General features: G+C 26.5%; 1 protein-coding gene and 1 long non-coding RNA gene across 2 annotated transcripts in view; one reads left to right on the top strand and one right to left on the bottom strand.

Annotated features, from left to right (window-relative positions):
* LOC126264273 (uncharacterized) overlaps positions 1 to 11348 on the top strand; it is a 240268-nt gene extending 228920 nt beyond the window's left edge. Inside the window, exon 5 of the long non-coding RNA XR_007547032.1 lies at positions 11259 to 11348. This is a non-coding gene — a long non-coding RNA (uncharacterized LOC126264273). The remainder of the gene's footprint in view (positions 1 to 11258) is intronic.
* LOC109598005 (Down syndrome cell adhesion molecule-like protein Dscam2) overlaps positions 1 to 21868 on the bottom strand; it is a 106965-nt gene that overhangs the window by 15541 nt on the left and 69556 nt on the right. Inside the window, exons 17-23 of the mRNA XM_020013815.2 lie at positions 19865 to 20115; positions 19473 to 19814; positions 19260 to 19418; positions 11836 to 12044; positions 11235 to 11511; positions 9340 to 9528; positions 1770 to 2243 (exon numbers count right to left, since the gene is read on the bottom strand). Coding sequence (XP_019869374.2) covers positions 1770 to 2243; positions 9340 to 9528; positions 11235 to 11511; positions 11836 to 12044; positions 19260 to 19418; positions 19473 to 19814; positions 19865 to 20115 — 1901 coding nt within the window. The remainder of the gene's footprint in view (positions 1 to 1769; positions 2244 to 9339; positions 9529 to 11234; positions 11512 to 11835; positions 12045 to 19259; positions 19419 to 19472; positions 19815 to 19864; positions 20116 to 21868) is intronic.

Genomic DNA, 21868 nt, shown 5'->3' with positions numbered 1-21868 from the left:
TTGTTTGGTTTTTGTTCAATTATTTAATTTCAACACTTTAGTCTATTACTTGTTGTTTATTGTCTTGATAATTAGATAGACAGGTTAAAATGTTGCTTGTATTTATTAATTATAGTACACAAATTAGAATAAAATATATTACAGTCACCACAAATATCAGCACATATTACCAATGAAGGGAATTTAGCATAATTACATAGATACAAATTGAGGCTACGTGCTCAACTGGTTATAAAGAAGTGCTACAAGATCCCTTACATCTGTACATCACTGTAAATTACTATTGCTAACACACCAGAGACTTAATTGGAGCCTTAAATTGTCATCATCCCCCTGAATCTCATCAAAACTCTCAAATAATAAACTCCTAGATTCCAGTACATCAAGTAACTCATTAATTAATATATTAAGTAATAATGGACTCGAATTGGAACTTTGTGGGACTCCAAAACCAGTAACAAAATACTATGAAGGTTTTATAACCTGCAAATAATTGGTAATTATAAAGGTAGGCGTAAAATAATGTACCTAGAAGATCACTAAAATCGAAGTGTATAATAAGATAAAATGATTAACCTTGTAGAAAGGTTGAATGAAATTAAATGGTTTTCAGGAACTATTCCAATATCTCTTATACTTGTTCATTACTACCAAACTTCCTCCTAATCGAGTAATTAAATATTTTAGCAATATTTAATCTACAGTGGTGGAAAAAAGTATTTTTAAAAATTTTATTTTCATCCCCTGTGATTTTGTAATGGTGCTACTAATAAAAACCTGTGATTATAATGATCATTGTGATTAATGGACCAATCTTGCAGTGAATTAGATTTGTTTAGATTTGCACCAGATTAGGGAAAACATTAAGTAACATTTGTAACAAGTAAATAAATATTCTATACTTTTTCCACCATTGTATGTATGTTACTAACACACCAGGCAGTTAAAGCATTTAGACTTAATTGGAGCCTTAAATGGTCGTCATGCTTCTGAATCTCATAAAAAATCTTGAAATTGTTTGCAAATAATAAGCACCTAAACTGCATTACAATATTAAATATATCAAATTATCAAGAACCCTTGTGGTACCCCAGAACCCACAATAAACTTCTCAGAAGATTTTGTAATTTATAAATAGTTGACGATTGTCAAGGTAGGTGTAAAATAATTTGCGTAGAAGATCACTAAAATCGAAGTGTATAATAAGACAGAATGATTAATCTTGTGTTGTAGAAAGGTTGAATGGAATCAAGTTTATTGCGACAGAATTATCTCGGCTCCGATACATTTAAGTATACCACTTTAAATTGTTATTGTTTGTACATAATTTACAGTCCGTAATATTTAATTGCAATTATGTAATTTACTTTATTTAATTTACATAAGTGTCTGCCTTTCATATTCGTATACCACAATGTGACATTTATTACGGAGGTTTTTGTTACCATATTCAATCAAGTGTGGCGAATAAGAATCGGTTTCCTATACTATTGTCTTAGGTTAAAATCTAAACTTATTTACTTTCTAGTCGATAACCACCTTTAAATTCCACACACTACGTTATCACGCAATTTGTTAGGCGCACCATTTTGTGCTTCCTCGATTTACCACCCAATAATTTATATGCCCATTATCACGTTATTTTCTCCAGTTTCAACGAGGCGCCTTAAAGAAAATTAAAATGTAACCTTGAACATTGTTTTAAACGGTTCGAAAGCAAACTGCACTTTGAGCTGTAACCCTTTGGAAGTTATTAACGAATAAAGTACCTCCGTTCAAGGATGTGGTGGCGAAATGGAAGACCTCACTGACCGTCCCGGCATCGTTCTGTGCGCTGATCTTCAGCTGATACCAAGTGGACGGGCTCAAATCATGAACGATGATCCTCTCCTCGGAAACACTCTTGGCGATCAAGTTCCAGCTCTTCTCCCCGTACATCCTGTATTGGATAGAGAATTGGGAAATGGGACAACCTCCGTCCGGCCAGTTGTACAAGTTTAATTGGAGGCTGGTGGAGTTGGTGGTGATGAAGTCCTTCTCCTTGGGTATCTGGGGCGGTCCGCCTTTCGTGCTGACCGACCGAATAGGGCTCGGACTTCCGTTTCCTACTCTGTTGTGCGCCAACAAATAAATGTGGTAGATCGAGCCGCATTTTAAGTCGTTCAACGTATATAATAATTGTTCGGGAGAAAGTTCGATCGATGTCCAGTCTTGGGTATCGTATTTTATGTTAAGCGTGTAACCTGGAACAAACAAAGGCCCTCATTTAGCCACATTTTAATTAATTAGTGTAATAGAATACAAAGGAGGAGTTACATCACTGAACAATTGGAATTATGATCTGAAATCTCACAGGAAAGTAAACGTTACAAATTTGTTTAAAATCTATTGTTAACGAGACGAGGTAATGCGCTACTTCCACAATATTAAATAACTTTGATTTAACATTGTTGTTTACATTTTAGTAATAACTAACTATATGTTTGTTGCAGACATATCAAATTTCAAAATATTTTAATGAATTAGTGTTTTGATACGTTTTAATAAGTACGATTAAGTTACAGACTAAATATTACTATATTAAACTATTGTCCTTTTGTTTATTGTGAAATTCTCAGTTGTCAAATGAGTCATTTTAATTATTGCATATTATTAAATAATTAAATTTAAGGTCTTTTAAATAAAAAAATAACACATTAAGTTATTTTATTTTAGTGTTATTAAGAACATTTAAAATTACAGAGATTCTTTTTCCTCATGTTTACTGAAGAATGTTTAAATTCCAGAATACTTTAATATTATTTTAATTAATTTCTTGTACTAATAATTTTATTGAATATTCTTAAAATTGAATAAATAATTAATTGTACATATTTTAAATAAGAATGACGCACTCTTAAAAAAATTTACCTTAATAGTCTTGACTAGACATAAGTAGAAAGTTAAATTACATATAAAAAATGACAAAATTTATATATTATGCTTTTGTTAAAATTCTTTATCTTCAATGTTACTAAAGAACGTTTAAATTCCAGTATGCTTTAATGTTATTTTAATTAATTTCCTGTATTTTAAATAAATTTCTTCTACGTTTTAATACGATTTAATAATAACGATTAAATTACAGGCTTAAAATTGCTAAATTAAACTATTATTTTTTGTTTATTGTGAATTTTTCTATTGGCAAAATGTGAAATATATATTTTTAATTATTCTAGTTTTTTAATAAGTTTGCTATACATATATAAATGTTACGTATTATCAAATTATTAATTAAATTACACACACTAAGCCATTTTATTTTAAGTGTTATTATGGACATTTTTTACAAAGATAAAAAATTTTGTTCTTTTGTTAAAATTCTTTTTCCTCATCTTTATTGAAAGATGTTTCAATTCCAGCACACTTTAATGTTATTTTAATTAATTTCCTGTATTTTAAATAAATTTCTTGTACTGATAATTTTATTGAACATTCTTGAAAATGAATAAATAATTAATTATACATAATTTAAATAAAACATGACACACTCTTTAGCAAATTTAACTTAATAGTCTTAACTATATTTAAATAAAAAGTTAAATTACAAATAATAAACGACAAATTTTAATCATTGTTCTTTTGTTAAAATAATTTATCTTTATGTTTGCTGAAAAATGTTTAAATTCCAGCATACTTTAATGTTATTTTAATTAATTTCCTGTGTTTTTAATAAATTTCTTGCACTGACAATTTTATTGAATATTCTTAAAATTGAGTAAATAATTAATTATATTATAAATAAAATATGACACTTATTAATAAATTATTTTAATATTCTTAATTACATTTAAATAGAAACTTAAACCACATCCAAAATATTACAAAATTTTTATATTGTTTTTTTGTTAAATTTCTTCATGTTTACAACAGAATTTTATTTATTTTTAATTTATTTATAAATTATAATTAAATGTCTTGTACAAACAATTTTATTTTATGTGTTAAATATTATTGAAAAAGAAGGACATGTTGTTGCTTATATATTTTATGCAAAAATAATGATAGAAAAAAACACTATAAATAATTAATTTTACAGTTTTTAAGTTTTAAGTATTTTATTTTAATAGTCCTAACTACATTTAATAAAAAGTTAAATTACAGATAAAAGAATTGTAAAATATATATTGTTTTTTTTATTAAATTTTTTAATTTCTGTTTACTGCAGGTTTTTTATTTTAATACTCGTCTTTAACTAATTTTGTAATTTTTAAACAAATTTCTTGTACAGATAGTTTTATTTTATACATTAAATACTATTTAAAATGAAGGACATATTGTCGTTGATATATTTTATGCAAAATTACTGATGGAAAATAACAAACTATAAATAATTAATTTTACAGTTATTAAATATGACAAGTTATGACCCACTCATTAATAAATTATTTCATTTTAATAGTCTTAACTACATTAAAATAAAAAAAATTGCAGATAAAAAAATTGTAAAATTTACATATTGTTATTTTGTTGAAATCATTTAATTTGATGTTTTCTGCTAAATTATCTATTTCAATAATTGCTAAGGCTTCTTATTTTAATTTAATTGGCTTAGTATTTTATAAATAAAATAATTTTAATAATCCAATATTGTTAAAATTGAATGACATATTATTGCTGATATATTTTATTCAAAAATGGTGATAGAGAACAAAATTTAAATAAGTTATTTTAAATAAAAGAATTTATATTGCACTCATAAATAAATAATTGTTTTATTAAAAATTTTTAAAATCATATTGACTATAAAATTTTAAATTCTGATATATTTTAATATTTTTAAATAATGTTCTTGTACAAATATTTTTATGGTGTGTGTTAAATATTGCTAAAACATAAATATAGTTTAATGATCTTTGTTACATTTTAATCAAAAAGGATTGAGACATAAAAATATCAAAAATTAACTTATGGTTCTTTTAGTAAAATTGTATGAAATTAAAATTCTGAAATTACTTGTACACCAAATATATATTTTTAAAACAGTAGGACATACCGTGATAAATTAAAATTAATTTTGTTGACAAATTTTATGTGAAAAAATTATGACACAAAAGGAATAAAATTTAAATGATTAAATGTTTAATCAAAGTTTTCAAATAAGACAATTTATGTAAACGAGATAAGGTAACGCTCTATTTCCACAATATTAAATTAGTTATTAAATTTAATATTCTTTGTAACATTTTAATAAATATTAAATATTAAGATCTTTTATCAAAATTCTTTAAAATTAAAAAAAAAACTTGCAGAACCATCTAATTAGTTAACATGTTAATTGATTTGATATTTTGCAGTTAATTTTTATGTTAAATAATGTTAAGATTTACCGTTCTAAAACAAGCCCAATTCTGTTGATACATTTTATGCAAAAAAAGTTAATTATGACGTAAACAATATAAAATTTAAACGGTCACATTCGGGGGTTTTGAATAAAAGAATTTTTATGTCGATTTTATGGTTATTCGTGCCATTCAACGTTGAAATTGTAATCAGCTAGTTATTAATAACGTTATAAAAATGTGCAGAAACACGTAACCGATTTCGTCACAATTCAAATTTTAGAAACTAAAAAGTGCATAACGATCCTAATCGCAGGCAAAATGAAAAAAATTAATCTTAATCCCGAGGCAAAATCGTGTTTCGACATATCACGTTTTAACCAAATATGATATTTTAAACCATTGTATTCGATTTACATAAAACAAAAAATTTACATAACCAAAGTCGCATAAAACAAAGTCAAACATGGAATTAATTTGAATAGTTATTGATTTGTGGACAGCTTTTCTGTTACATCAAAACACTTTTTTTCGTACATTTAATCTCTTCCGGTATACGATGAAACGCTGATTATGAAAATTTGGGTGTAGACATTGCCCAATTATAATTTTATTATGAGATTATGCTATAACCCCATTAACGAATGCAAATATTAGTTATATTTGTGTTAATGTATTTGTTTATTATTAAAAAAACTTGTTTTATAACATACAGGGTACAATAAATTAGTGTTTTTGACTGTTACGGATATTTCCAGAACAGGTAGAGAAAAGCTTACTTATGTGCATAGACCTCTAATTTTTTAAAACCCCACTTTGACATCTCTGGCCATTTCTTTATCCTTTATTTGTCATTTATTTGATAAACGAAAAAACTTTCTACAAAAATTTTTTTGCGTAACAAGTTTCTTACCTAAAAATTATATAATTTAAAAAATTTTAAACAACATATGCCTTTAAACATAATTGAAATCTTAGTTAAAATTTGATTCTCATAAAGTTCGAGATATTTAATATAAAACACATCTTAACCATTACATAAATATATCATAAAATATATGTATAGTGGTGGAAAAAAGTATGGTGTATTTTCTTGGGGAACCACATGGCCAAGTTGCAGTTAAAAAACCACAAATGTTGACAAATAAAAACAGAGAGTCCCGTCTGGTATTTGTAAAATCCAACTTTTCATGGACTCAGGAAACATGAAACACAGTCCTTTAGAGTGATGAAAGTAAATTTACTTTGTTTGGGTATGGTGGAACATTTGTGAGATGGACAGTGGGACAATGATACCATTTTAAATACCAAATTCCTAACGTTAAAAATGATGGGGCGTTATGGTTTGGGGACGCTTTTCTCAGTCCAAAGTTGTGTCCACCTTTAGGAAGTATTAGACCATCTCATCCAAACAAAAAACATTGAAAGCAAAGAAGAACTTTAATCATTAATCATTAATAAACATCCCCAAATTTATCATAAACATTGTTATATCTTAGCTTGAAAATTGAGCTCCAAAAAACTTAAATCAGACATTTTCTATCTGGTTTGAAACAACCAATTTGGGTCACCAAGTACAGTTACAGAAACATATGGTTTTTCAAAATTTTCCCCGCAGAAGTCGGTTCAAAAGTCAACATCCTTGATACAATAGAACATAACAGAACAGGATCTTGTGTTAACGTCCTTACATAAAAACCACACATCTAAGCGCCATTGCGGGTTACGTGGGACGGATTAATTTGAAAGTGAAATAGATAAATTAATCGCATTCGAACTGGTAGATCGGCAGATCTGCGGCAAATTAAAACGGAGTTCCGGTTAGGAGTAGCGAATTTAAATATACAGTTATTGTTTGTGGGCAAACATTAATAGCGACATTGCCTCATAAATATCACGTACGTGATATTTACACCGTACCTTCACGTGGTTCACAACAATAACACTAATCGTGTATTAAAATTGTGATTGGGCAATGTGTACGCCCAGTTTTTCACAATGCGTGAAAACCGGAAGAGTGTTTTGCTTATACATTCTAGTCATCGATCATCATTATTCTAAAATTGATAATCGTTTTTTTTATCATTCATCAAAACTAAATTTCAGTTTTTTAGTGTATATTTTTTCATTCTATTTTAATAATATATTTTTTTATATTTTTTGTGTTAATACTTATTATTTTAATTAAATATTTAATTATAAAATATTAACATCTTATTACAGTCCAGATAAATTTAATTTATCATTATATGTTGTATGTTAAACTATAGACATGGAAATACCAAAACATATTTTTTGTAACAAAATTTTTACTATTTGTTGCAGATTTTTCAAAACTTACATTAACGAGATAAGTAATGCCTTACCTCCAAAATATTAACAAAATCAATTATTCTTTTTTAATATTTTTCGATACATTTTGATAAAAAAGTTAAAATATAAAAATAAAAATAAAATTTAAAATATTTTTCTTTGGTAAATGTTCTTTAACATTTTACAGCAGAATTTTCAAATTAAATTAAAAATTTTATTTTTTTAATTAGTTTAGTATTTTTAAATAAATTTCTTGTACAGATAATTTTATTTATATATTAAATAATGTCTAATTTTGTTGGTATATTTTATGTAATAAAATTAAAACTTACATTAAAGAGACAAGTGATGCCTTATTTCCAAAATATTGTCAAACTCAATTTTGTTAAAAAGATTAAAATATAGATACAAAAATAAAATTTAAAATATTTTTCTTTGGTAAATGTTTAACATTTCGCAGCAAAATTTTCAAATTAAATTAAAAATATTTTTTAAATTAGTTTAGTATTTTTTAAATAAATTTCTTTGACAGATAAGTTTATTTGTATATTAAATATGTCTAATTTTTTTTTGTATATTTTATGTAAAAAAGATCTAACTTACATTAATGTAACAAGCGATGCCTTATTTCCAAAATATTGTCAAACTCAAATAGTAAATTATTTTATTTTAATATTTTTGATATATTTTAAAAAAAAGTTAAAATATAGATACAAAAATAAAATTTAAAATATTCTTCTTTGGTAAATATTCTTTAACTTGTTTGCTGCAGAATTTTCAAAGTAAATTAAAATTCTATTTTTAATTAATTTAGGGTTTTTAAAATAAATTTCTTGTAAAGATAATTTTATTTGTATATTAAATAATGTTTAATTTTGTTGGTATATTTGTAAGAAAGATAAAACTTACATTAACGAAACAACTGATGTCTTATTTCCAAAATATTGTCATACTTAAATAGTAAATTATTCTATTTTAATATTTTTTGATACATTTCGATAAGTGTTAAAATATAGATAACAAAAATAATTAAAATATTCTTCTTTGATAAACGTTTTTTAAATTCTTTAGTACAGAATTTTCAAATTAAATTAAAATTTCTATTTATTTAATTAGTTTAGTATCTTTAAATAAATTCTTGTACAGAAAATTTCATTTGTGTATTAAATAATGTTTAATTTTGTTGGTGTATTTAATGTAATAAAGATAAAACTTACATTAAAGAGACAAGTGATGTCTTACTTTCAAAATATTTTCAAACTCAAATAGTAAATTGATATATATTAATAAATATTTAAATCCTTAGAATATGTAATTTTATTTTTTGTTGTACGGTTTTGCATCATTTTATTTTTGTAAATAACTGTTATATTTTTATTCAGTCATAAGGAAATATTAAAATATATGGGTATCTGCATTGATACTAAAATGACAACATTTTGATTTATGTTTTGTTTTACGTTCTACGTGTTTACATTTATTGGGAATTTTGTGAAAATTGTGAAATTTATATGTTGTTTTATTTTATGTTAATATTTAAGAACATTATGTAATATATTTCAAAAAACAGGAAATGATTAAGTGAAAAAATAATTAAAACATTTTAAATTTCAAAAAAATTGGTTTCATATTAATATTTTTTTTAAACAATATCTAAAATTCGAAAATTGTTAATTAAATAAAAAAGTAATTAATTGAACTATACCTTGTATAATTGCACCCCCATCCTCTGGCTGATTCCAATGGAGCCTGATGCTGCTGGCGGTCGTAAACTGCACATCCAACGTCGGGGTGCTAGGTGGCATCAGCACCACCAACGTGTAAGTGATCTCGTCCTCCCCAAAAAGATTCTTCGCCGAACACGAGAAATTCCCAGCCAACGATTGTTCCACGCCTGCAATTATATATTTATCACCGACCTCATCGTAAAATTCCAAATAAACATAGGCACTGTGACAGGAACGTGTCGGAATTAGGGCAATTCCTGGAAGTATCGATTTTTCTGCCTGTATCAGAAGTGATCTACATCCTATTTGGCTTACACAAAATTGCACTTAAGATCTAAATATACACCGAACATGTTCAGCCTTTGTTTATTACAACGGGCAGCTTATTCTAATAAATAACGTTGTGGAGACGCTAGACGTTTTCGATGTCCGTTTGGATTACTCGTCTCAAATAAATTTATTCCGTTTTTTATATATCTCCACTTAATGGGTGTTTTAATAGAAATGGCTCAGTTAAGAGTTAAAATTCGTCACTTAAATTGATGATGGCAAATATTAACTACCGGAAAAAGGAATATACATTCTTGGTTCATGATTTATGTCTTATATATTATATCTTAACATTTTTTAGTAAACTGTATATAATATGAAAGCTTCTTTATACTCATTCTAACTGTGCCAAACATTTTTTGGATCAAAATTGGTGTACTTAAGTGATTGCATTGAGTTTGGTGAAGATGCTGTAAGTAATGGAGGTTACAGGAAGATCAATCACGTCCAGGTCGTCCTGAAACCTGCACCAATGAAGAAATAAATCAATGGATCAAATTTATGAAAAATTTATTCATTGATGAGCTGCTTTAAACAATAGAAGAAATGTTCAGTTTCTTTATGGCAAAGCAAGATTACATGTAGCTTTAGAGAGGGAAGCTTCAAAATATTAAATGAGATGTTCTATCTTATCCACCAACGTAACTGTCTGTTGCTGCTCATAAATGGACCAAACTCATACAAAATTTACTTAAAGCAAGACCACATGTCGCATTAGACACTCACAGGAAGCTTCAAAATATTAAACGAGGTGTTCTACCTTATCCACCAATGTGACTGTCTACTTATTACTTGCTAATGGACCAAGTTCATAAAAAATTTACTGAAAGATGAGCTTCTTTAGTCGATAGAAGAAGTGTTTAGCTTCTTCATGACAAAACAAGACCACCTGTCGTTTTAGAGACTCAAAGAAAGGTTCAAAATGTTAAACGAGGTGTTCTACCTTATCCACCAATGTAACTGTCTATTTACTGCCCATAAATAGGTCAAAGTCATGAAAAATTTACTCAAAGATGAGCTTCTGTGGTCAATAGAAGAAGTGTTCTGCTTCTTCATGAGAAAGCAAGACCACTTGTCGCTTTAGAGACTCAAAGAAAGGTTCAAAATGTTAAATGAGATGTTCTATCTTATCCACCAATATAACTGTCTACTTACTGCCCATAAAGAGGCCAAAGTCATGAAAAATTTTCTCAAAGCTGAGTTTTTTAGTAAATAGAAGGAATGTTCAGCTTCTCTCCATGAAACTATTATTTATTTTTATTAATGTTATTTTTTTCCTAATAAATGGTTTAATTCAACTCATCAAGTCAAAACTAAGTTTCATAATTTCTTCAGGTTAAGAACCTAAAATTTTTTCAAGTGGCAAATAATTGCTGAATATAACAGTCATATTTTGTTGAATAAAAGTTATGTTAAAGTACTTTTTCTGGTATTTAATATTGTCAAGCATTCGTATGAAGCAATGTTGGGCCAAAACACATCTCCAATATCGCAAATCTGTTCCAACTAACATAAGTGGGCAAATTCACGATGCGAAACTTACTGAATATTTTCAAATTTCCATCAGGCGTGACTTCGTAATAAGGACTGAAAGTAACGGGCCTGTCCCTATAAATCCATCTGGTCCTGGGCGTGGGATTACCCACGGCGAAACAAGGCATGATCAACTTGGACTTGTCCGGTCTGTGCAGTATTTGGCTGAAGGACGCGATTCTGGATGGTGCCCTGGAGTTCGTCGACTGGGCAATTATGGCCGTAGGCTCGCCTTCACCAATACTGGTCGTCGCCGATATCCAAAATTCGTAGAGCTGGTGCTCGACCTGAACATATCCGCGATGATTTCATAGATTAGAGGGATTGGAAACAAAAAATAATAAAACACCGGTAATTATGCAATTAATGATCGTGTTTTTTATTGATTTGTTCCCACGTTTTGTCCTGTTCCGTGGGCAAAAACGGTTTATTTCAAAATAGACCGTCGTTATTTTTGACGACCATATTAGTGCATCTTAGTCACTGAACTTGGCGACTAACGGTTAAGATTGATTTATGAAAATTATGGAGAATTTGCAGATTTTATGGTCATGTTGAAGAATTATAATTTTTATCGCATTTTTTAAGAAAATTCATGATGAATTACTAACCAAATTTCTGACTTCGTAAGTGAGTCCATACGTAGGCAGATCCTCGACTCTAACATTGTAGTTGGTGTGTTTTCCAACACGTCCAGCTTCACGATAATAAACCGTATAATGACTTATACGGCCGTTCGGTTTGTTTGGTGATAACCACGACACCAGAATTGATTCCCCTGTCAATGCTGCGGCCTTTATACTTGCTGGCGGTCCTGGAACTGTCAATAAATTACGTTTAACATGATTGTTCTATAATATAACATCTAGGAAACGATAGCAAGTGTCTAGGATAATAAACAATGACCGATTCGATTTTTAGTGGTGCGGTTTATTGTTTTGCACAATGTATCGAGCCGTAAACGGAGCACATTTTTTACTGCATTGGCTACAGCCACAAAACACAATTCATTGTTACTAGTCAATGTTTACAATGTGTATTTTATTTATAAAAGAAAAATATTGAATGTTGAATGTGCATTTTTTTTTCTAATTGGATGACAATCATTTAAAAATGTTCAGGTGTTTAAAAATAATTTTAAATATGCATAACATTAAAAATATTTGTCTTAAAAAACAATGGTTTATTTAATTAACTTTAACACTAATTTCAAAATATTAATCACAAAGTAATTTTAAAAATAAGTTATAAAATAGTACTACTCAATTTAAATATTTTAAAATTATATTTGATAAAAATATTTATTAATAAAATATTAATTATAATTTTATCTTTAGTTTTTTAGATTTGAACATATCAAACATATATTTTTTATTTAAATAACTTAATTTTAAATACAAGTTAATATAAAAAATGATATAAAATAAAAAAAATCATATTTTGACTAATTAGCAATTGCTTTCATCATATAATTAAAAAAAGAAATTAAGTTCATAATTTATTAAGATTTTTTATATAAATATGTTAATAAAATATATTACTTAAATTGCAAATTACTATCTTCTTATTTCTAGATAGCAATAATAATTTCTGTAACATTTTTTTTAATTAATTTAGATAATTTTATTGTTAACAATAAATTAATTAATAAAAATATCTTACTTGGTCCTGAATTTTTATATTTTAATTCAGAATAAGTAATTAGATAAAAAAGTGTAGAATTTTTTAAATTTTTTATTAATTTACGTTTAAGTTTAAAAAGCGTTTATTCAATATATTAATGAATATCAAACATGACTTGATCATTATTTAAATACTTCAATCAATAACATTAATTTGCTTCTTTAAAATTCAAATTGAAAAATGTTATTTTTTACTCAAGAAAATAGTAAATAATTTCTGAAATATATTTTTAAATTAATTGATTCAAATGAGTCATTTAAGATTATATATATTATTAATCTTTTAATATGCATAATATAAAGTATAATTTTTTTATAAAAAAAAATTTTTACTGTTAACAATAAGTCATTAAAACTATCCTATAATTTTATTACATTTTAATATGCATAATATTAAATGTATATATTTTATTAAAAAACATGTATTTTTTTACATTTGAATAAATATAATACGCATAATATTAAGAATATATCATATTTTGGCAATGCTATAAAAATATCAATAATAAACTAATTACTTCTAAAATAATGAACTTAATTTTTTTAATAATATTTAATATTAAGAATAACTAACAAATTAAAATAAAATATATTATTATATTATACAATAAATAAAATAAATGAATATTAATATTTATATTAATTTTAGATAGTATAGTTCAAAAGTATATAAATAAAATATATTAATCAATCACAAACTTCTTTTGATTATTTAAACATTTCAACAACAAATAATTATTTTCAAAAAATTTAAATTGTAAAATATTATTTCTGACTCAATACAGTAATAAATAATTTCTGAAATGTTTTAAAATTAATTTAAAATCATATAAAATTATATTTATTGTTAACAGTTTAAAAAAAAATCCCACAATTTATCCTGATTTATTACATTTTAATATGCATAAAATTAAATCTACATTTTTTATATAAAAAACTTAATTTTAAATATAATTTAATTTAAAAAACGATTATATAAAATAAATAATTACAGTTTGGCAATGACTTAAAATTATGAATAATGAACTAAGTGGTTCTAAAATATTGAAAATTAATTAACATTTTTAAAAATTAACTTTTTCATTATTTAATCACTTCAATCAATTATAAATTAATATTTCCTTAAAAAATTAAATTGAAAAATATTATTTTCATTTCAAGACAATAATACATAATTTTTGAGATGCTTTAAAATTAATTTAGGCAATCAAAAAATATATTTATTATTAACAGTAAGTTATTAATAAAATTATCACACGATTTAATTAATTTTAAATATATTAATTTAACATTGATTAGTTTGGCAATAATCTAAAAATATCGATTTTAAACTGAAACGTCTAAAATATTTTTTTAACAATATTTAATGTGAGTAAATAAGTAAAAAATCATAATATTTATTATTTATATACAAAATTTATTTTATTAAAAACATTTTAGATTTAATTTTAAAAGCGTTGAAGAAATATATTAAACAATATTTTAAAATTAATTTAAAAATATATTTACTGTTAACAATAATTCATTAAAAATATCCTATAATTTTATTATATTTTAATATGCAAATGTATATTTTATTAAAAAACATGTATTTTTTTGGACATTTTATATTTGAATAAATATTATATTTTTCATTGTTTATTTACAAAAATTACTTCATTAGAAGTAATTGTTTCTCAAAGATTTTAATTGTAAAATAATATTTCTAATTCGAGACCGTAATAATTGATTTTTGTTATATTTTTTTAATCAAAATAAATAATTTATATTTTATATCAGCAATTTTGTTAGCAATAATGAAAACACCTTACATTTTTTTTGTTTTTTATATGTAAATATGCATTATACTCAATCCACATTGCTCAAACTCAATTTTAAATTTTAAGAAACGATTATCATCAAATTTTGGGAATTATTTGAACTTTGGCTTTTAAATTTATTGATTTATTTGTTTATTTTGATTTTTATTATTAACAATGAATTATGTAAAACATATTTTTAAAATTTAATTACCAATATTAAATATATTTATATCACTATATATTCATTTAAAGACATATTTAACATTAAATATATTTTATATAAATATCAAACTTTAATCAAAGACAAACATGACTTAATTGTGTTTAAATATAATAAAGTTCTCAATATTTTTCATTAAAAGGCAGTGTGATTAAAACTGATAATTGTCACTCAGAATGGTAATAAATAACTTTTATGGCATAATAAATTTCAAAGTTTTCTTTTGACATTATTTTTAATATATATTTACAAAAGACAATAAAAGTATGTTGCGCAATTTTTCTTTGTGAATTTTTTTTTATTTGAAATATTGTCATTACCTTTACTACAAGACATTAACATGACTGGTTGGTAATTATGAAGTGCATAGCGAGCACAACAATGTTTACCTTTTAAATATTTGCAGTATGTAAATGCTGCTATTTGTTTGTCGTACTTCATTTAAAAAACAAGTCTATGACGGGATGAAAACGTCTGGTCACGCTCGTCAATTGAAATTTTATTATCTTCCATTGCATACCAAACATGGTTTAATCATCAGTAAACTAAAAATCTAAATCTAAATGTTACTAATTGCTTCCTACATGGTTATTGTTGGCCAATTAACTCTTGACTACTATTACAAATCGGTCAATTTTAATACGGCACGATTTGTGCTGAAAACCTAAATCAGTGTTTGATATTCAGTTTCTTGGCAGTGAGGCAACCGAAAAGGACAGCGATGAACATGCGTGACTCAATATATGACAAATTAGCTACAATTACCACGTACGGTCTAATGTGTGGCTTGATGTAATTCAACAAAATTCCCCAAGACACAATAACAACGAGTTATTTAATATTTTAAATGTCAATCTGCAAACGGGTGACGTAAAATATTTTTAGGATGTTCACGTTTCTCAGTAACGTGATCAATTCCCCCAAAAATCTAGATAAACTTGAATTTTTGTACAAGAGACGTGTTTGCAAAATTTTCTATTAGTCTGACCCGAGTTTATAAGTACATAAATCACCAACAAAGGATCATTCAACCTTAATTATGATAGTTTATCCTGAAATTATCTCACACCACCTTGACACATACAATTATTTTTTTCTCAATGTCGATCGATGCCATAATTTTTCTATATATAAACCATAATAATTACCGACTAAACACTTTCATGTTTGGCGAATTAATTAATAATTTACTTGTGTATTTGATTTGTCTATTCAACCTTGTTCTTAACAAGATTCCGGTTGTAAAACATTGACAGGGTCAAATTTGGCCGCACCGGGATTCCTCGAGAAATCAATGTTTGGTTAAAAAATTTAAATATTTGCCTCTGAATATTTAATTGTCACGAATTGATAGTAAATAATTTCGATTATTTGTCAATACTTTCAATCTGTAGCTTTATTTAATTAGTAATCGTGAGTGCAAAGTGATGTCAAATGATAATTATAATATCAAATTAAATTGAAAACAATTGGAAAGTTCTATTAATTGGTTATCTTAAATGATATATTATTAAAATGGCTTTGCAAAAACCGTTTCCAGATCATTTATTTTAAAAACTGGTTCAATGTTTGTTTAGAATTGTTGTTGACATTTTTGTCGACGGTTTTATCAGATACTCGTACGAGTTGGTCCACTTAAATTCTTATATCACGAAAACGTTCCAAATATTTAAAGCTATTCATTATATAATCGTGTTAAGAAATGAAGTTTCATTAACGAACAGTTGGTCAATTGTTTTTAATATCTCTTACTCTTACAATCACCACATTTTAGTATAATTGGTTTTATGTTAACATAAAATATACAAATTCGTATTTTAAACTGAAATATTTGGTTTTATCGTGAAAGTATGCTAAATTTCACTAATTTATTAACATAGTTCTTGCAAAATAAATAAATCTTCATTGTTCTCCTTTCAATATATTTTTTATGTCTGTGATAAATCGGAAATTTTAATAATATTCTTATTCAATTCAAAATTTATATTAGTTTATTTTAATAAATTCTATAATTAATTTGAATACTCTACATTATTAATTTATTCAGTTTAAGAACATTTTTTTAAATTTTATTAATTAATTAACATATGATCATAAAACTTTTATTTTATCTATTTTATTATTTATTGTCGTTATAATATTGACAAATTTGATACTTTTCCATAATTCTACCATTTTTTATATTTTCAATATATATTTGCAGTTTAAATAATTTACTAAATTATCAAATAATTCAACAAAAAGAACGATTCTTAAATTTTATTGTGTTCTATGGAGAACTTGATTTCAGTTTAATTAATTGTTTTTTATTTATAATATTTTTAAATATATTCAAATACAAATTTATTTGTAAACAGTAATTAATAATAATTAATAATTTCGAATTAGTTGACAAGAAACGGAAAAATTTTACATAAATATTTTTAATATTTGTTTTTTTTATAATATTGGAATAAGTTATATTAATTCAAAATATTGCTGAACTTTGAATAGTTTTAGTGATACTCTTCATTAATTTTGTCATTCCTTAAACTTTCTAATATATATTTGCAGTCTATCGTTAATCAAAATATTACTAAATCGTTAAAATATTCAACAATGATAAGGTTTCTCAAAATTTTACTGTTTTCGACAATGAACCTGATTTGATTTTGTTTTTTAAATTACAGTACGTTTTAAATTAGTATTCAAATATAAATTTCTTTGAAAAACATTAAGTTAAATAACAATTTCTAATTAGTTAATAAAAAATAAATAACATACATTCAATATACAGCGTGTTTCATAACTTACTCGAAATTTAACCAGATAATGGTTAAATTATTGAATAAAAAAATTTCTTAAATTTTATTGTTTTTAATAAAGAACCTGATTTGAGTTTAATTGTTTTTAAATTACTGTTCATTTTAAATTGATATTCAAGTTTAATTTATATATAAACACTAAATTAATAAATAATTCCGAGTTAGGTAACAAAAATCGGAAGAATTTTACTAATAATATTTAATATTTTTAATAAATTTTGTTTTTTTTTTAAATATTGTAATATAAGTTATACTAATTTAAAATATTGCTAAAATTTGAGTAGTTTTATTGATACTTTTTGATATTTTTGTAATTTCTAATATTTTTTAATATAAATTTTCAGTCCGAATTATATATTACTAAACTGTTAAATTAACCAACAAAAACAAAAACATTTTTTTAATAAAAAACCTGATTCGAGTTTAATTAGTTTTTTTAAATTACAGTACGTTTTAAATTGATATTAGAGTATAAGTTAACACTAAAGTAATAAATAATTTCAAATATTGTGTAACATTTTAATAAATATTGTTTTTTCTTTCATTGTTTTAGTATTGATTTAAAATATTCCTTAAGTTTGATTAGTTGTGAGTTAGTGTTCGTTGTCTAATTTTGTTATTTCTTAAATTTTCTAAAAATATATTTGCAGTCTATCCTGAACCAAAATATTACTAAACCATTAAATTATTCAACAAAAAGAACATTTCTTAAATTTTACTGTTTTCAACAAAGAACCTGATCTGAGTTTAATTAATCGCTTTTAAATTACAGTACGTTTCAAATTGTTATTCAAGTATGAATTTATTTGTAAACACTAAGTTAATAAATAATTTCGAATTAGGTAACAAAAACGAAAAAAAATTTTAGATTCCAAACTTGTAGTTAAGTACTTTAAAACGAAACGTTCAAAAGGAATATCAATGAGGCCGCCGAAAAAGTTTCTATTATCTTATTATATTTATTTTGTAAAAATTCAGGAAACAAATTAACATGTTACTTAATTTAACTATCAAGACGGAATAGGTAATCAGTGCGTGTTAAAAAACAGTAAAATAATATTTGGCAATCATTTTCATTTCTAATTAATTATTTTTCCAATTTATTTATTAGCCAATTTAAATCATTAACAGGTGTTTAATGTATGCGCATAAATATTTTATGTAATGCTAAATAGTTTTAAATATTTATTGTAGGATCAATACAGATTTGAGCTTTCAGAGTTACGCAACAACGAAATCACAGCGTTGTATTCTTGGTTGCCTTACGTTGACATTTAAATAGCCTCGCCGGATTCAGGATTTGAACGTCATCAAATAAGAATGTATAAATTGTATTAAAAATTTAGTATTTTGTCACTGACATGTTCATATTGTTTTATTTTAAATATTTGTGTTACAACTAATAAATGATAATTTAATATATATTTTTAAATGTGTTAAAAAATATTAATTTTTAAAATTTAAAATGGACATGTTCTTTGGGAATTAATCTTTCATGCAGTTAATAACAAATAAAACATTTCTTACGGTCTTGCTCAGTGGTGCAGATTTGAGGATCCGACATGACACCATCACCAGCCCCCGTATAAGCCAAAGCCTTGATGGAGTAATTGGTGAACTTGTACAACCCGTGAAGATACGTTTCGGTACTAGAAGTCCTCTTCACTTCACCAGTCGTTGGAATATCTGTTAAAACAACCCTGTAGCAAACTCCCCAAGTAAATCCCTTCCTGAACTTACCATTCTCGTTAGAAATGGGCCTGTAGTAAATCTTATAGCCTTGTATGTGACCACCGTGACGAGCAGTCGGCGGAGGTGCCCAGGAGATCTTCATAATCTGCGAGGAAATCTCGGAGCAGGTGATGTCTTGCGGTGGCGCCTCCGGCACCCCTTCCTTTGTGGTACCGGTGATGACGGCAGATGATGGACCAGTTGAGACGCTGTTGAAGGCTCGCACCGTTATGTCGTACCTGGTGAACTTCTTCAAACCCGTCAGCTGAAGCTTATTGGTGGCCCAGCCTTTAACCGTCATACTCTTGGTGCTGTTGGTGAAACGCTGCTCGTTCCAAGACACTATGTAACCTGAAAAAATTTTATGAAGACGACTTCTTTAACATTAAAGCGAGTTATACCGAGAAGTTCCCCGTTCCAGCTTTCCCTAGGTGGCACCATCCACGTCAAAAATAGCTCACCAGGTCCCACAGCTTCGACACGTATATCCTTGGGTGCTTCAGAGGGCTCTTCCTCCTGTGTCCTCACGACAATGGCTTCAGTGAAATGACTTTGATCGATATTGTTTACTGCCAGCATCCTCATCGCGTAAACAGTGGCTGGTTGTAGACCACTAATAGCAGTTTCTTCTCTGATTACGCTGTGCTCGGAACTGGAAGGCGTTTATGCATGTTTACATTGAAATTGGATTCGAGGATCAATTAAACATTAACGAGAGACAGGCATGAATAACTCATTAAATAAATATAATTCAAATGGGGTCACTGATTTCTGATGGTGGTTCACATTACGTAGGTATATTGAACATATTCTACGTGCAAACATAAATTAAACAACGCGAGGGGCGTCATTGTATGTTTGTTTAAATGAAAGAAAGGGAATTAAATTATTTGCACTGGTGATTAAAACTTCTGAAACGATGTTTAAGCTGAAAATGAGTTAGACAGTGATAACCAATTAATAAAAGTTTCTTTTGGAGTGGTCCTATTAAATTCACTTTGATTAGCTAACTTAAATGGCTAAAATAGTGGTTCGTTGAAGACCATTGATGCAGTATCTTCCCTAATAACATTGCTCTTAATGGGGAAAGAAAATTATGCAGGTTTCAATTATAATTAGATTCGGGAATCAATTAAATATTAATGAGACTCTGGTCCAGTCGATTCATTAAATAACTATATGAGTCCATCAGCCATCAAAATCTATAATGAGGCCGGCGATTTTATGGTGTTACTGAATCGCCATGTTGCATAATATTTATACCTGATTGAGAGGGATGACAATAAACTGTTTTGTAACAAATGCAACAATTAATCCACTGAATTAAATATTTAATTTGTAAATGTATCAATCCTAAATTAGAATTACAATTAATTTGGGTCGACCTTTAATATATTGACAATGTATGCAAGCTGATTGAACATTATTGATGAAACATCTTGACTGATAACAGTCTCCAGCAACCGGAAGAAGGTTAGGCGTGTTTAAATTGAAGTTGGATTCAAGATTCAATTAAACAACGAAGTTTTGGACCGACAAACTCATTACATAACTATATCAGATCATCAGCTATCAAATTCATGGGAGATTTATGATCTTGGAATGTTACAGAATGTATGGCGGATAATGAACCAATTTGCAATGCAGATAAGCATGAAAGTAAAGTTAATGTGGCTTTGAGTAAAAATGATAAAGGTTGATGTAATGAAGTTGGGAAGTTATTAACCGAATTATTAACTTCAGAAGTAGGTAACATGAATATCCCCCTTTCTTGTAACTTTTATAACCGTATTGGTGCAGAGATTTGGCAATGCGGCAGTATCGCCATCAATAATACACTTACCTCTGGCTGAAGATTAGGCATGTTTAAATTAAAGTTGTATACCAAAATCAATTAAACATTAACGAGGTCCTGGCCTGGCCAACTCATTAAATAACTACACTTATCAGTTCATCAGCCATCAAATTCGTAATGGGGTCAATGATTTTGCGTTGCTGCTTTGTATCCAAATTGAAAGTTATCTGGATGTTATTAATGAATGTACCGGGTTGACAGGATTCAAAGTATGTAACGAAAGTGAAGTTATTGTTTGCTTGCACAAGTCGGCGAGCAAAGATAGAAAAGGCCATTCATAATTGTTTGTTAAGAATTAAATGGAGGAAATTAGATTCTCAGCTTCGTTGAGAACTTTAGAACTATCCGAGGATCACGTGAACGTTCACTATTAAACATTAATACCCCATTCCTAAATAATATGACAAAAATTAAATACACAAACAAGGAGGCAGATAAACATACAAAGGGGCCATATCAAATAATAAGGTAATAATAGAATTTTTTGTGGGCTCTTTGTGTACAATTCTTATCGTTTTTGAAAACGAATTAATATAAGAATCTGAATGTG

The sequence above is a fragment of the Aethina tumida genome, chromosome 1, assembly GCF_024364675.1.
Source record: "Aethina tumida isolate Nest 87 chromosome 1, icAetTumi1.1, whole genome shotgun sequence".
Classification (NCBI taxonomy): Eukaryota; Metazoa; Arthropoda; class Insecta; order Coleoptera; family Nitidulidae; genus Aethina; species Aethina tumida.
Note: the sequence above shows the minus strand (reverse complement) of the source record. Positions and strands in the feature narration are given on the sequence as shown.